We start from the raw sequence: 16011 nt of genomic DNA on the forward strand, positions 1-16011 counted from the left end.
AAAGATGCTGAATGCCTCGGATCTTCGGTAATTTTTCTTGTTTCCCATTTGAAATATGATTGTTGAGATCGCATCTGGTGACTATACATTTATTCGGCAACTTCTGTTTGGTGTGGAACGTTCGCGGAGCTTAACTTTCAGAGATATTTAGATTGTCATGCCGCGATGTCATTAATAATAGCGACTTTTGATTTTCAGTTGGCTAATATGCAAAGGGCGTTGTTAAAAGGGTGCCGAGTCACGGTAGTCAGCCCTCTGAATACCTCCCGAGTTTGTCACCGATGCGGTCGTTCTGGCATTTTATGTAGCTCTTTGTACTTTGCCCTTTTATGGTCGAAACTATTCGGATAGTTCCGTTGGTGAACCAAACTATTTATTGCATTTGCTTTGTAACTTTGTTTTTGTCTTACTGGAATTTGTTTATTTTACAAGATTTCATTTTGAATTTCATTAATCTTTTTGAGTTTCTACTTATTGAAGTACAACGTAATTTTCTTAGATTAACAACTTAACTGTCCCCATACAATACAAAATAACACTAGCCCACGTCCATCAGTTTTTTTTTTCTATTAGGGTAAAAAACATTCACATTGTCTTAATAAATTATATTTTATGAAAATAGTTATTGTTTTTATGTATTTTATTCAATTTATATTTAAGCCTCATATATGAGCATGAGCGTGGGATAAAAGATTTTTTTTTTCCAAGTTCAATGAGTCATATGTGTACACATCAAGTATAGACAATAAAACTTGATTGATGACCCGACGAACCGAATTTGATGAACCCGACGTTATAATAGACTATAATGAAGCAAAAGGTATAGATATTTCGGACCAACTAGCATCCTTTCACTCTCCTTTACGCAAAAGCCTAACTTGGTACAAAAAAATCGCTGTTGATATTTTATTTCAAGTTGCTGTAAAAAATGCTAGGTGCATTTACAATGATTTGGCATCAGGATGTCCTAAATTGTCTGTTTTGCAAGTACAAGAACATTTAGTTCGACATTTTCTAGGGCTAGCAGCGAGAACTACAGAAAATAACGTGCCTCAAAGACTTTCGCTTTCTCTGACTCCCAGATCTCCAGTTACTAGTTCATCTCCTGGCCATAGTGTTCAAGAAATTCCGCGTAATACTACAAACAATAAGTTAGTTCGAAAGAGATGTACCGGTTGCTATGAAAAATTAAAAATTCAAGGGCAGTTGGCTCGAAAAGCTAAACAAGTGCACACAGAGTGCAAAACATGTAAAAAAGCATTTTTTTATATTGCTACAACGAAAAACATAATATTATGTGTTGATTGGTTCTCCTAATAATACTTACAAACATACTTTTCATAATAAAACGTTTTCCTTTTCACTGTATTTTTTGTTTTATTTCGAACAAATAGGATACACACACCTACCTACCTTAGTACCTACCACAGATGATGTATAAAACTTTTGCGAAAATTTATTTCAATTTCTTGAAGGTTAGGGTTTTTGCCACACGTTCACGTAATTATATTTAGTATATCACTCCACGTTCATAACAAAAATATACCCCAAAGATTCTTGAAAAAGGAGTCACCTGTGACTCACGAACTTATTCTAAAAGTTCACCATGAGTCATATGTGACTCATTGGACAGTTAAGTTGTTAAGGATTGGTCTCCGCGCGCGCGCTACGACTAGATACCGCCCCACCTAAAAACAATAGCTCTGTGAGTGCGGCAACTCATTTCTGTAGTGTGTGTTAGGCAATTTGTAAAGACGCTAGTGTGTGTGAAGAATTGGGCTGCCAGCTACATAAATTTTACCTCATAAATGGGAAATCTGGCATCTTGGAAAGAAGTTTGAAAAATATTTTTTTCATCCTGACCTGGCCGGGAATCGAATCCATGAACATGTGACTCAAATCCACTTGCGACGCTACTATACTATAGTCACAAAGGTTGTTTAAAAGTAAAAAAGCGGAAATAAAAAAAAAACATATTATATGAGTCAGTTAAACATGGTTAAACAGAAATAAATTATTGTATTATTCTTTTTTATACATGTGTTAGTAATAGTATTGAAAAAAAAAAGTTCAAATTATTGCTAAAATATTTCCTCAACCACGTGTATTTTTTTGGATATGCAATACGGCAACACTGAATGGCGTCGTATTTTCGTAGAAAAAATTTTCGAAGTAAAGGAGAAATTTCGAATAATGCGATACTTATAGTGATGGTACGTGATCCCAGTGTCTTTCATATTTTTTGTTGTATTATTTTTAAACAGTTTTATGACACAAATAGGCATTTTACTTCAGATTTTGTTCAAAATCTTTATAAATTATCAGTTCACCCTCTCCACACAATGCTTGTGACACGACTGGCTTGGGTACGCCGAATTCGGCGTACTATAAGTTGCCGCATTTTTCAAGTACGCCGGCGGTATCTAGTCGTAGCGCGCGCGCGGAGACCAATCCATAATCTAAGGTAATTTTATTAATTGATACTATAGATAGATTGTGAATATTATTTTATTAAATATCACCACAATGCGTTATAAACGAGCCGCTTCTAACATTGTTATAACACAAGTTGCAGAGTCAGCCTTTATTAATCTGGATCCGGCGCCTGACAGCACAAGTCAAATTTCTCATCAAAAATAAGAATTAATGGTGAACAGCATTAATCATTAGCTGGCAAACGGCACGGAGGTGTCTGTATCCCATTATTTTGCATTACTAATGATATGTACACAGCGATAAGGGATGCTTTATAAAAACTCACGATGTATCGCTTATCTTCATCGATTTTGTGTCTTATATTCCTCGCATAATGAGATCTTTTTTGCGCTTTTTGATATCTTGTAGTATAAGCTAGTCTGGTTTTATATTACTTTCATAAAAGTGAATAAATTCCATTGCTTAATCCATATTTTTTATTTCTGGATTATTTATTGAAATAATAATTATAACACTAATGAAACGTTTAAAGTGGTACCTAACTATCCGTGCATATTAAAACATATTTAGAGCAATCAATCAGTCGCCTTCACTCAATAATTTTTAATAAGTTTGTAACACTAATCACTTCCTTCCCGATAGGCGTGACGGTGCTATTTCTAAAAGTTAGCCACAGAAGTGTCACTGACAGAAGGTGTCACCTCTCCTTTAATTACACATCGGCCTCATTCCTTCGCGCCCTATTAGTACGCATCAATCAATGTTGCCAATACCTATTTTTTACCCGCAACTCGAATGTTTTTCCCTTGCTCCGTTTTTGTTTACGAAGATTTTTTAAGTGGGGAATAATTTGATGAGGTCCGCCACCCGACTGTGTGGATCCGGACGATACTCATTTGTCATCGTCTTGTCATTTATGCATTTCTTTTGAACAGTCGTATCTCGCTAAAGTAATTACATATTTTTATTTGCCTTTTTACATTCAGTTATCTTAGAAACTCAAAACTCTTTAATAAAATGTAATATTGATTAAGATTTTATTCTATCAGTGTGAATTCAGTCAAAGAAGTTGGATTAGTTTTTTGTTAGAAATTAACTAAGTACCTATGTGATAATATTACAATTACCAAGTTAAGTATATCAAAAAGCTACAAAATTCCAGTCGTATAATATCGAACAAAATATAATTAAATCCAAATTAGAAACACAGAAACTATGAATATTAAATTAACGCGTGATAATATTACTGACATAGATGGGGTAAATCAAATATGTGAATGTACAGATCAAAAGAATTCATTACAATGTGTAAATCACAATTTGCATGTGGCGCAGGCGATCATGAATATGCATTTTGAAGCTGAGTTTGAACATTCAATGCTGTGTTTACTGCGAACTGTGCACTTGCTACGCAACTTTTTGTTATACAGATGCAGCGTTTTTAAATTGGATATCTATTGTAATTTGGATAATTATCTATTGAAACATTAAAAAGTATTAGCAATGTTTTTCATTCGAACTGAATTCAATAACCACCTTTGTATTTCACTATTTATCATATCCCTGTAAGATTCTCTATACCCTGGAGTTATTTTGTAAACATTAAACTGTGCAAAATGATTCGCCAAACCATAAAGCAAGTGTATTCCATTACTTAGTGCTCGTTTTAGTACTGTGCCATCGTGTAAACGATCGTATGTCAAACAAAGCGCTGACTGGGCATCATACCGGACACTTGCCATTCCGTTCGCTTTCTGACCTTTTCCCGGTTTGTTATGCAAATCTCAGCCGGTGGGGAATTAAACGCGAATAAAAAGTATTTTTCTGTTTACATGCTGACTTCGCACTAGCTGTGAGTCGAGTGTGAGCTCGCATTAATTCAGTGAATGGAAAATAAGCCGGAAAAAGAATGTCAAACTAATTTTTAAAAAAATGTTAGAGAATTAAATGTCATGAAAAATTTTTACTTAAAAATACGTATTTTTCTATACAAATATTATAAAGAGGAAAGGTTTGATTTTTTGTTTGTTTGTTTGTTTGTATGAATTGAATAGGCTCCGAAACTACTTGGCAGATTTGAAAAATTCTTTCACTGTTGGAAAGCTACATCATTTCTGAGTGACATAGGCTAGGTTTTATCCCGGAAATCCCACGGGAACGGGAACTATGCGGGTTTTTTTTGAAAACGCGGGCGAAGCCGCAGGCGGAAAGCTAGTTTATTATATATTCATTCCAAGCAAATTTAGGTAAACAATATACATAAGTAAAAGCTTACGAAACTCCATTAAAGTATCCACACGCACAACCCAATACGCCCTTAGGTACTAATACGATTGTATCACGTGGGTTTAATTAGCGATTGTTAAGGCTTTCTACGCTTTGTATAATTAAATTATGATTGTATTTTTACTGCATGTAAGTTACATCCGTGGCAGACTTCTCTTGTATCTATGCTTACAAATGCCTTTGCTTTGCGTAAGTGACACAAAATCGCATTACGGAAAACTAGAACAAGCTAATAAGGGTTAATAGTTTTAAATAGGCATATTCTACTCGTATATTCTTGTGTAACTTGATTTACCATGTGTATTAGTATTTATGGAAAGCTTACTGTAGGCACGTATAATAAACTATGCTTTGTTAAAAAAAACAATGTTGAGTTTTTTCATTAGTTCCTTTAAATACCTAAAATATTTGTGTACTTTTTAGAATTGAACTTGCATTAATAATTGATTGTAGATAAATAAGGGTCATCAGACGTAGTGTAGCATCGTATGGGTTAAATAACCATTCAACCCTACAGAGCGGGCCACAAATCAAATGTTTTGATAGCGGCGTGGTATTAACGAGACAATTTGATTGCGGACATATCCGCGGCAAATTGCTTCTAAATTATATTTTCTGTTTACTTTCTGCCAAACTCCCCACTCTGCGTGATGATACAGACATGTTTGTTTCGATTACGTTAATTGTCACAAATATAGAATCGAACTCTTTACATGCCATCCCATTTTAAATCATAATTATTTGAAATTTTTACAAGAAAGATATGATAACATGATCATTATAATTAAAAGGATATCCTATTAAATCAATTGCCTTTGTTACTTTTATCAAAAAACTGAACAATACTATGATCGATGTGCTTGTAAAGCGACTCAGTTCAAGATAAAACGGCGTCGCCAATGTGTCCACTTATTTGATTCTATCTCAAAGACATCTATATCATTAAACCTTTCATTATGATTAAAAAAATACTTAATAGTTTTATTACAATACGAGACTGTCGTTAATTTTAAGTAGGTAAAATAAAACAGCATGACTTTTATCCTACATAAAATTTTACAATTTTCCCTGTATACACGAAAAATTTTACGGAAAATTAGACAAACTGAAATATTCTTAACAATGGTGTAAAACATCTGACTTTTTATTAGTATGAATAATAGTCTATTGATGAAATAAAATAATCTTTTATTCAAACAGCTTCTGTCTCTGTTTGAACTAACTGGTTGCAAAATAGAGAATTAGAAAAAAACAAACATAGGTAGCAAACGTGATCACGTTCGAATCCATTGTAGTCTATTTATCACTAGGACAAATAAAAGATAACTCCAACGATCCATTATCGTCTCATTGGAACATGTTGCGGTTACCACAGGCGATCACTTCGATTGCAATCATTACCCATGCGACTGAGTCTTGACGATTCAGCAGCTTCAGCCAGCTAGGAAACTCAACCGAGAAATGCGAGAAAAAACTGATTTACTTTGACGAGCGTTCAAGCAGCTGAAGGATCAGGAAGGGTTTGTCTCATTACATTATCGAAGGAATTGGATTGGAAGTCTGTTGATGCATGTAAATTCTCTGTGGTTATCGCATATGCTGCATAAGTTGAAGCCATATTTATGCAATCTGTGGTCAGCCAATTGTTGATCTAAAGTTACTCACAAAATAAAAATGAAAAAACGCGCTTATTCTCCCTATGCAAAAGAATAAGATCCGATTTCCCTAAAGATATTACAGTGAAATTAAACATTATCAAAAAACATTCCCATTACAGATAATGGTTATGCCCCTAAAAAGTCGGCGAATAGGAATCGTAGAAGCAATTTTGCATAATTATCCAACATTGCGCCGGGAGACAGGCGACGCGTTGGCGCTTAAATCCTAATAACATCGTACGGGCTCGATCGGAATCTCGTTACGGTACTGTAATCTGCTTTAAACAAATACGACGTTACGAGTATTTCATTAAATTTAGGAACTATACTCCGCTATAATTAATTCTATTTATCTTGTAAAATTTATATTACACAAAATACGTACATACGTTTTAAGTAAATCCATGTGTATCATCTATAATATGCATATTTTATTCAACAAATGTGCCAACAACATCTTCACAGATTTTTCAACAATAACTTGAACAATCTGCTCACGTACTTCTAATATCGTAATGAGCTCGAAAGCTTCCGAGACATATTTTATTTCCTTCCCGACACATTTTATATTTCATTTCACGTTTCATAAGCGAAATTTGCTTGTCCCTCTTTGCATTTGGCAAGCGTAATGCCTCGGTCGCTTAGTGCACTTTTATTATGGTATTAAGTGACGTAATTTTTTCCATATCATATTATTCAAATTTAAATAACTGTCTCCGGTTTCCCCCACAAAGGTCCCGCTGACTGCCGATTTCTTTGTCGCCCCTAGGTTTGGTTGCTCTCGACTAGACGTTTGGTTAAAGAGGAATGCATTTTTGATAGAGTCGTATTTAAATTATAATAGTTTTATTATATTAATTTAAAGTAATTGCAATGCGAGTATAATATACTCGTATCTATAAAATTTTATTCAATACCTAATGTCAATTAATTTTATTTGTCATTAAATATGTCTGTAAATTCTAGATTGGTTGACTGAAGTACAAAAACATAGAATTTGTCAAAATTTTCTGAAACAACGTCATTACTGTTTTGAATAAGTTCTATTCAAGGTAATCATCTTTGCAAAAGAAATTTCTCGTTTTTAAAATCCCCTTAGCTTGTTGTTTTCTTTATAATTTATTCCATTCCTCCCCAACACATTGCATCGGCCGCTGATATTTTTTATTCGATTAGTAAACCCCTAAGGTGTTTTTAGCCTTTTTTCGCTCGATTTTCTTCGAAGCTTTGTTGACTGTTGCGGAGGGTTACAATGCTTATTTCTTGTGGATGAGTAGGCTTATTTGTTATTAATATTTACTGCATGTTTTATTTCTATAAGTAGGTATTATAAAATAAAAAGGAAGCATTATAATTATATAAAATTGTAAGTCGAAGTTAATTATTAATAGGTACTATAAAACTGTTTATTGTTACTAGTAAGATAGGTACTTAAAGAAAAATACGAAATAAAAAAAATGTTTGATCAATTGTCGGACCGTCAGACAAACCAAATATGCGAAGCAATCCTCAAACCGCTACTTACACACTCGATTTGTTCGCGAAGGAGACGGGGAGCGAAACTTTTTGATGGATCGGACGGAGTTTGTTTTGCATGTGAGTGATATGTCTGAAATAATAAATGTTGAGGCGTCGACGCTTCCCCAATCTCCCCGAGGGAGGGTGAGCTAAAGCGATTTTTGATTTGGGTGTCAAGCAAATGTTTCACGCAGTGACGCTCGGAGAAGATTTGATTTTCTTAATCGATTCCGTTCTATGTAGCATAATTATTTACGTTCTTCTAATACATCGAAAAGTTCGCTCGCAGTAATTTTGTCGCAGCAATTTAATTTGACGACACCGTTATCAAAAGCTTTGTTTAATACTTCCTCTAATCAGATTATGCATACAAGAACGGTTCGTAACGTTAGTGCTTTGGTATTAGGCTGTATGAGCGGTTCAGAATTAACTAATCAGCGTACATTGGCTCGGGTGGTAGATTGCATCGCATTGTCCGCGCGCGTGGCCCCGGAATATCTGTTTAGGCCACTGCTCGTCCTGTAATGGCAGTGGTTAACGTTAACTAACTTAACTTTCATTATTGTATTATCCATATATTTGCATGTTCAAACTTAATGATGCTATTGATTAGTCAAAGGAAATATAAGGTAAACGCAATCTTCTAATTAGGTTATATCAACTGCATTGCTTACATATTATAATTAATAATATGACTAATCAAATCACGAATCTTAATGTCTGTGGTAGTACAAGATAAAAAGAAACGGTAGCCTTTTAAAAAGTAATTTGTGGCAGATAAGATGCGTATTTTATTTGCCACCCTCTGTCCATTACAATTTTTCTGTCTCCATCACAGTTTCATCGCCAATTATTTAAAATTTGACAAGCAAATGAATAATATTGCGCGATTTCTGTGATGACGGCTGCTTTTGGCAGTTCACTGGGGAGAATATTCATTAATTTTCAAGGAAAATCATTGCATCGCTCTTAATTATCAAAATGAACTCCATTTCAAATTATTGACATAATGTTTTGCTACAGATAAATACCGCTCTACTATGAGTAGATCTATTGGTGTATTTGAAGATAAGATATATCCAGCTGTCTTATAGCAAATAAAAAAATATACTACCATCTTGATAATTCGAATTAATTTCAACACATTTTCAACGTCATCGATCACATTAACAGTTTTTAATGATAAATACAAAACAAAATGAAAATAATTTATTACTTTATTGATATAGGCGTTATCTTTTGTCCGATCGAAATGTGATGATTTAGTCATTTCATTTGAATGCGTTGAACGCAAGACCTCATTAATTTTCGAGTCTTTCAAAACGAATTGGTTTGTCAAATATACAAACCAGCTTATTTTATCTTACACTTTTTGTTGATCTCAACTTTTTATGATATTCAATCGATTGGTTCCCTGCTTTGATGTTTTGCCAATTCAAGTTTTTGAGTGAAAAAGTTTTGAGTTACAAGATTTGGAAGATATAAAGAATTATTAACATATTAATAGCTGCGGAAATGAAAAATATATTAAATTCAGTCGGTGCTCCGTGACTCGTCAGTAAAGTACCAAACGACTCCATTTCGAGGGTTCCGCCACAGAGTAATGACTAAGTACATCCAAAATATGGAATAATTTACTTCCTGCAGTATCGGTTGATTTTAATTATGTACTTGAGATTTAATTGTTATTAATTTATTATCTTATGGCGGTAATGACGAGAAAACTCTTTTTCTAAAATTCAACTTCTGAATACGGGATACTCGTCTCAAAAATTGGATATTTTTAAAGATGTATGAAAAACTACATACATTAAATATTGGCAATGATGAATCTTATATTACGAATAAATTTGTACCTATATTTTAATAAAAAAAACTTATTGTCATAAGCTTACAGAAATACGAGTAGGTATAGAACCATACTCATACACATCATGTTAACAATACAAATAATATAAAAAATTCAACCTTATCCACTTAATTAGCCAGAAAAACGTAGCCTCTATTCACTTGCTTACTCTGTAATCCACAAAAGGGTTCCACGAAGGCTTAAAACAGCCACTTATTATGTATGTTACATTTCACTTTCAGACGTCATTTATATTCAAATGTTCAAAAGGCATTACTGGGCAAAAATTGTAGCATTAACCCCTTTGAAATGAGCAAAATTGGTTCTAACATTATAACGTTCTAACATTAAACAATTTTTTTTCTTAAGTAATTACCTTTAAATTGAATTAAATGTAGGTATACAAACAAAAAATGTTGTTCAAATATAATATAAGTTGGTATACCAAAAATTAGTATATTAACATCTTCCAAGGAAACATTAAAATTATGTAATAAGGGAAAAATTTAATAAAAATAGACCACAAACACAAATTCAAATCATCAAACAAAACGATATGAAACGGAAGCTTACAAACTAATAATTCATAATCAAAAATGTACCCACGGAATTAGGGTAGCAGTTCGCATCCGTACAAAATGATTACATACACCGTCTTCATCCGCTCACAAAGAAACGCAGCGGGGTTCTATAATATTGTACTTTTTCCTTTGTAGTAGGCCTACCGCGCAGTGGGTAGCATGCTTTATGGTTTCAAATGATAAAACTGTTTGTCAGTGGCTTTGTTACCACTCTGTTGGGACTCGATTTGCGTGGTAGCGTGACCGATTTATTACTGATATACCTTAACGAGATACTGACATATGATTCTATACAACATTAATAATATCAATTAATTCGTGCTCTCCTTTTTTCTACTTTTGAGTATTTTTTTATTGGTTTTTTATTACTTGTATGATTTGATTGTTGGATTTATAGACTACAGCAGCTGAAATAGTATCGATTCATATTTACAAATAGAGCTATTCTTATATCCGTGTTGTTTTAGAACTTTGACATATAAAATCAATCACACATGCGCCGCACATCACAACAAAATAATACAGAAGCCACAGCCTTAGGGAGCTTTTCTAAGTCAGTTATCGCGATCTATGAATACTTCGGTTCCTTTAGGCTAAATTTCATAGGTGGATTCGCTAAGTCTTCTTCTTTTAACTCTACATATTTAAAAATAGTTATAGTACCTAATAATTTGAAATTAATATAATTAAGCAACCGTGAAAAATGTATAGAAACCAGCTATTTTCATACCTTTTTTGCATTTCAAAAATTCCGTATAAATACAAATATTTCATAAACAATTTTTTGTTACAGGTTGCGCGATGAACGGGGCGACATCGAACGTGTTATAGCTATGGACAAAGCGCGTGAAGATTCACACAATGGTCTGTCCCGTTTGTTTTTTTACATAGTGTTTTTCTAGACTCTTATCTTGTGAAGATTTTATCTGATAAACATGAATAATCCATTATTAATTTTTTAAATGTTTAACTCTTTTAGATTAAACATAGTTTTGAATAAATGATTTAATATTTTTTCAGCCATAGTAAAAAAACTTATTAAATGCAATTCATCGATTTAAATCTCAGAAGTATGATGCAATTAGCGTTAATTTTTTGTGGAATAAATGCTTTAATAAGTAATTTATTTAGGCAACGGACTGATAGGATGATAGCATCTACAATGTACTTCGAAGCTAACTTTGTATCAATCGGTCGCAGGCTCTTCCCCCGGGCACAGTCCCGTGCTCAACCTGTCCAAGTCGGGCTCGAACGAGCGCGAGCGTGGGGAGCGTGGGGAGCGCGAGCGCGAGCGCGGCGAGCGGGGCGAGGGCTCGGCGAGCGGGCGCAGCTCGGCCGCGTCGCGCCGCTCGCCGCCGCGCCTGCCCTCCGCCGCCGCCGCCTCGCCGCGCTCGCACACCGACGACAGCGACGCCGCGCTCTCCGACCAGGACGACCATGTTAAGGATGAGGATGAAGGTAACCTATACACACACACACGTACATTTACACACATATAAAAACAGACACGCACATGTACACGGAGACAAACGTTTAGAAACACAGATACACACACATGACACACATACTTATTTTAAATAATATTGTTCTGAGTAAAATCTATCAATTGACCATAGCATTAGAAGTAAAATTGAATTCAATTTTTTGAGAAAGCATATCATCTCTTCTATTTCCGACACAAATGTCCACTTTTATAATTATAACTTAGTTATGTTCATTTTAATCATTTCCTTGATGTTATCATAGATAATTTTATAAGAAGAATACCAGAATAGCACACCCAATAAGAGTTTATTAAGAAATTTATAATTTAATACATGTAGTCAATAGATAATCAAGGCCAATCTAAGAAGCAAAAGAACCTATCGTGCGTTCAATATACTTAACATGTAATGCGAAGTAAAATTACTCGGTAATAGTCTGAAAATCTTCAAGCAATTGTAGGAAGGAAATTATCGGCGATAAAAGCTCTACTCTTTTTAAGAACCAATCTCATAGATGCTTAGTGTACTATGTTATAATCTGCAGTTCATGTCTATTGCCTCAATTAAAACGGTGACTGATCATTCAGTATCTTTATAAAAAGGTTAAAAGCCATTCAAGCCTGATATTAATAACATATGGGAAACAATAATAGAGATGAAACAATCGATGGTACGATTCTAGAGCAATAAAAATATTCCCATGACGCTCTCTATTGCTCTATATTTTTTTAAAGTTGTAAGTATTACTTTGCGTATTTAATTGTACAAAAGGTGTGATTTATTACCAGGTAATAATATGTGAATTACGACACACATTTTACATTAGTTATCTGTTATTTGTCATGAAAGTTGGTCCAAGTGATAAATTACCCAAGAACTTCATCGACGTTAAAGTGACTTCTACTACTAAAGCATTCAGTTTTCTATCGACTTTTTGCATATAGAATTTATTGACATATTAAATGCTACAGCTATCATCGCCTACAATCTAGACTCGAATCATCAATCAAGAGAAAATTTATTATTAATGTAATGTAACGTCTCGAAATTGCATGAGTATATTACGAAAGTAATTTAAAACGCACGTTATTTGAACAAACGTTTAAGATAATGCTGCACTAACGTCTTACAATCACGGAATAATTTCAATAGCTTTAAACGACTGGGGACCGTGCACGGTGCTTGTCAAAACAATGATCCGCAATTGTAAATACTTCACGCGCACAATAGCTAAATTAACTGAAACAATACGTTTGTTTACTGAAGTTATTGCAGACACTTAATACTCGAGGAGCGTGGGAATAGATTAAGGGTTAATCGTAAAGGGTCGCAGTTCTTAGTTCTTACACAAAATAAAATCACAAGTGCCAATTAATAATCACCTCAAAAGATCAGGCTCGAGCTTATCCAAATTAAAGAATTAAAATAATCATATTTATTTATAATTAATTTCTATACGTACATCACGATCGTCACGATTACCTTGGAGTTGCCACAAAAAAGCTCTTTCTTAACGACCGTGTCATTCAACTTTGATCTTTGTCCGGAATATTTTACCCTTTTCTTTCAATCAACACCTCAGTTAGATTGTTAAAGACACAATTATTCGCTTTCTAATTTTGACTGTAAATTGATATGAAATAGAGTTCTTTTTATTACGCTCGCTTTATTACAAATTTGTTAATTGGTCTTATTAGGCAGATTGTGTTGTGACAACTGGAAAGTGCTATCGTGCGCATCGACAATGACGAAACGATGTTGTCTTCATTATGTGATGAGCGTTCACTATCTTGTCAGTTAAATTAAATGTATCGATAGATTACTTTCGACCGTGAGAGAATCCAATTGGTCTATTTTTTGTTAACTAACAATCTAAGAACATCGTCGTAAATTATATTACAAAAAAAAAAAATTTATGTTGATTCGTATTGCATTTGATTGTAAGATGTTTAGCAATTTGAAATGTTTATTTATTATTCTGGGTCAGAGAAAATAATAAAAATCTTGCTTTTTTGTCTTCCATAAACATTGAGAGTATGGGATTGTGATTAATAAATATAGACCTAAAGGTCTAAGGTCTAAGATAAATCTTATGTCCAAATTATATTAGAAATAAATACAATGGTACATTTCTACAGATTTTTCGGGATAAATGATAACTAGATTTACATATTTTGTGTCATAAGAAATGATCGACAATTTATATATTAATTAATCCGCCTTGAATCCAACACATAAAAATTCCATAATATTGTATCTGTTATGAATTCAAATAGGTACATGGGAATGCATTTGCATCAAAGTCCGAAGTACCACGCGATTATGATGTTCCACGCAGTTATAATTGCGTTCGAATGATGCACGCACTAGGGCTATGTAAAACTTATATTTATAACGCTGTTTCTGATTGCATATCGTGTATGGTAAACCTGACTTAACATAATGCTTAGGAAAGTGCATTCATATTAAAATTAGATGGTTAAATTGTGGCAATGAATTCAATGAACAAATGGTTTTTGTTGGCAATTAGAATAACGCTTATTATAAACGTATAGTCATTTAAACATAATATCACTTGATACATCATAAAATCTAGAACGAAAAGCTCACGCAATGATAGTTTTGCACTAAGAGCATGATCGAGTAAATTTGACGCCAATTTCCGCATTTTACATAGATTTATTGGAGGCAATTAAAAAAATTGGGGACATATTATTTTTAATTGTCTGATCACTTAATAAGAAGTGTCTTCTCTTCAGGTTGACCTTTTGGATTCGAACTTCTATCAATCACCAAATAATTATAACATAATAGCAGACTATTCTGTTATATTTATTTGGTCAGAACTAGTACTAGGCTAAATCAACACACATCCAACTCACGAGCAGGCTTAACAAGTAGCACTAATAGCAAACTACTAAATTATCACGAAACAAATTTTTACCGCGTTGAAACATCTTATTCCTACCAAAAATTCAATATGGGGGTCTTCAAGCGTAGAGTGAACAGGTACCTTCTAGGGAAGCGCGTTCCATCTTAGACCACATCTCAGCTTAACATCAGGCGAGATTGTGGTCAAGCGCTTCCCTATTACCAATAAAAAAAAAAAATCCTCAGCCACGGACGGAAAGTGTCCATAATAAGAACAATCAGTTAAAACAGTCCACTTGTGACAGGGGGTGAGCTGAGCGACGGCGAGCGCGAGGCGGTGAGCCCGGCGGCGGGCGCGCGCTACGCGGCGGGCGCCGGCTCGCCGAGCGCCGCGCCCGACGCCAGCGCCGACACGCTCGTGTCCTCCACCGAGACGCTGCTGCGCAACATACAGGGCCTGCTCAAGGTGGCCGCGGACAACGCGCGCCAGCAGGAGCGACAGATCAGCTATGAGAAAGGTAAAGAAAAAATTCTAGGAAAACGCGCTCCATCTTAGGCCACATCTCAGCTTTCCATCAGGCGAGATAGTGGTCAAGCGCTTTCCTATCAAACAATAAAAAAAATTAAAAAAAAAAAAGCTATTGATAACAATATTTTATAGCCTTTCGTTCGCTAGATCAGCTATGAAAAAGGTGTTGTTAATGACTGTATTCTATAGGTTCTTGATTGTCATTTGTGTATGTGATATGGTTGAGAAGGCTGGGAAGGTTTGGATGTTTTTAAAGTACAAAAATGATAGACCGCTATAAATTAATATGCTTATTCATAAAACTCTATTGTTGCACAAGATTGTTATGATTAAAAGTAGAGTTATGGGGTATGAGCATGACATGTACCAGAAATCGTTTTTCTGGAAGGTGATCCTAATGGTGCATTTTTCTATCTCAAAGTCATGCAGCTTGTGAAGTGTAGAAGCTGCATGAGATCCATGCGATTTATCTACCATGCGAAGAAAATAGTCGGATAATCATAGTAGTTACGGTTATATAATATGCAATTTTCTTAATTCCTATAATTCTAATATCTCGGTTCTCTGTTCTGTTTGGCATTCCAATTACCTTTAACGATATGTGTAAAAAAATACAATCTATACATACCTCCTACGACTCGAATAAACTAACTTGCGTCATTTAATATCAGTGTAATTATCCTGTCTCGTCGTCCATACACATTTACATTCGTTTTTCTGAATAACATAAAAAACATTTCAACAATTATCGAGCTGAAAATGGAGACAGTACGAGTACATCAAATAAGTGCGCCGGCGT

General features: G+C 34.3%; 1 protein-coding gene across 10 annotated transcripts in view; it reads left to right on the forward strand.

The window, feature by feature from the left end:
- The window catches only part of dac (dachshund family transcription factor), a 130439-nt gene that overhangs the window by 65796 nt on the left and 48632 nt on the right, over positions 1-16011 (forward strand). For all 10 annotated transcript variants that reach the window (XM_090120632.1, XM_090120635.1, XM_090120633.1 and 7 more), the window contains 3 exons: positions 11122-11192; positions 11529-11786; positions 14989-15201. In XM_090120632.1, coding sequence (XP_089976758.1) covers positions 11122-11192; positions 11529-11786; positions 14989-15201 — 542 coding nt within the window. The remainder of the gene's footprint in view (positions 1-11121; positions 11193-11528; positions 11787-14988; positions 15202-16011) is intronic.

This window comes from Colias eurytheme, chromosome 4 (assembly GCF_061535395.1).
Source record: "Colias eurytheme isolate Ceu_HAF_F1 chromosome 4, ilColEury1 Martin Lab GWU primary, whole genome shotgun sequence".
NCBI lineage: Eukaryota > Metazoa > Arthropoda > Insecta > Lepidoptera > Pieridae > Colias > Colias eurytheme.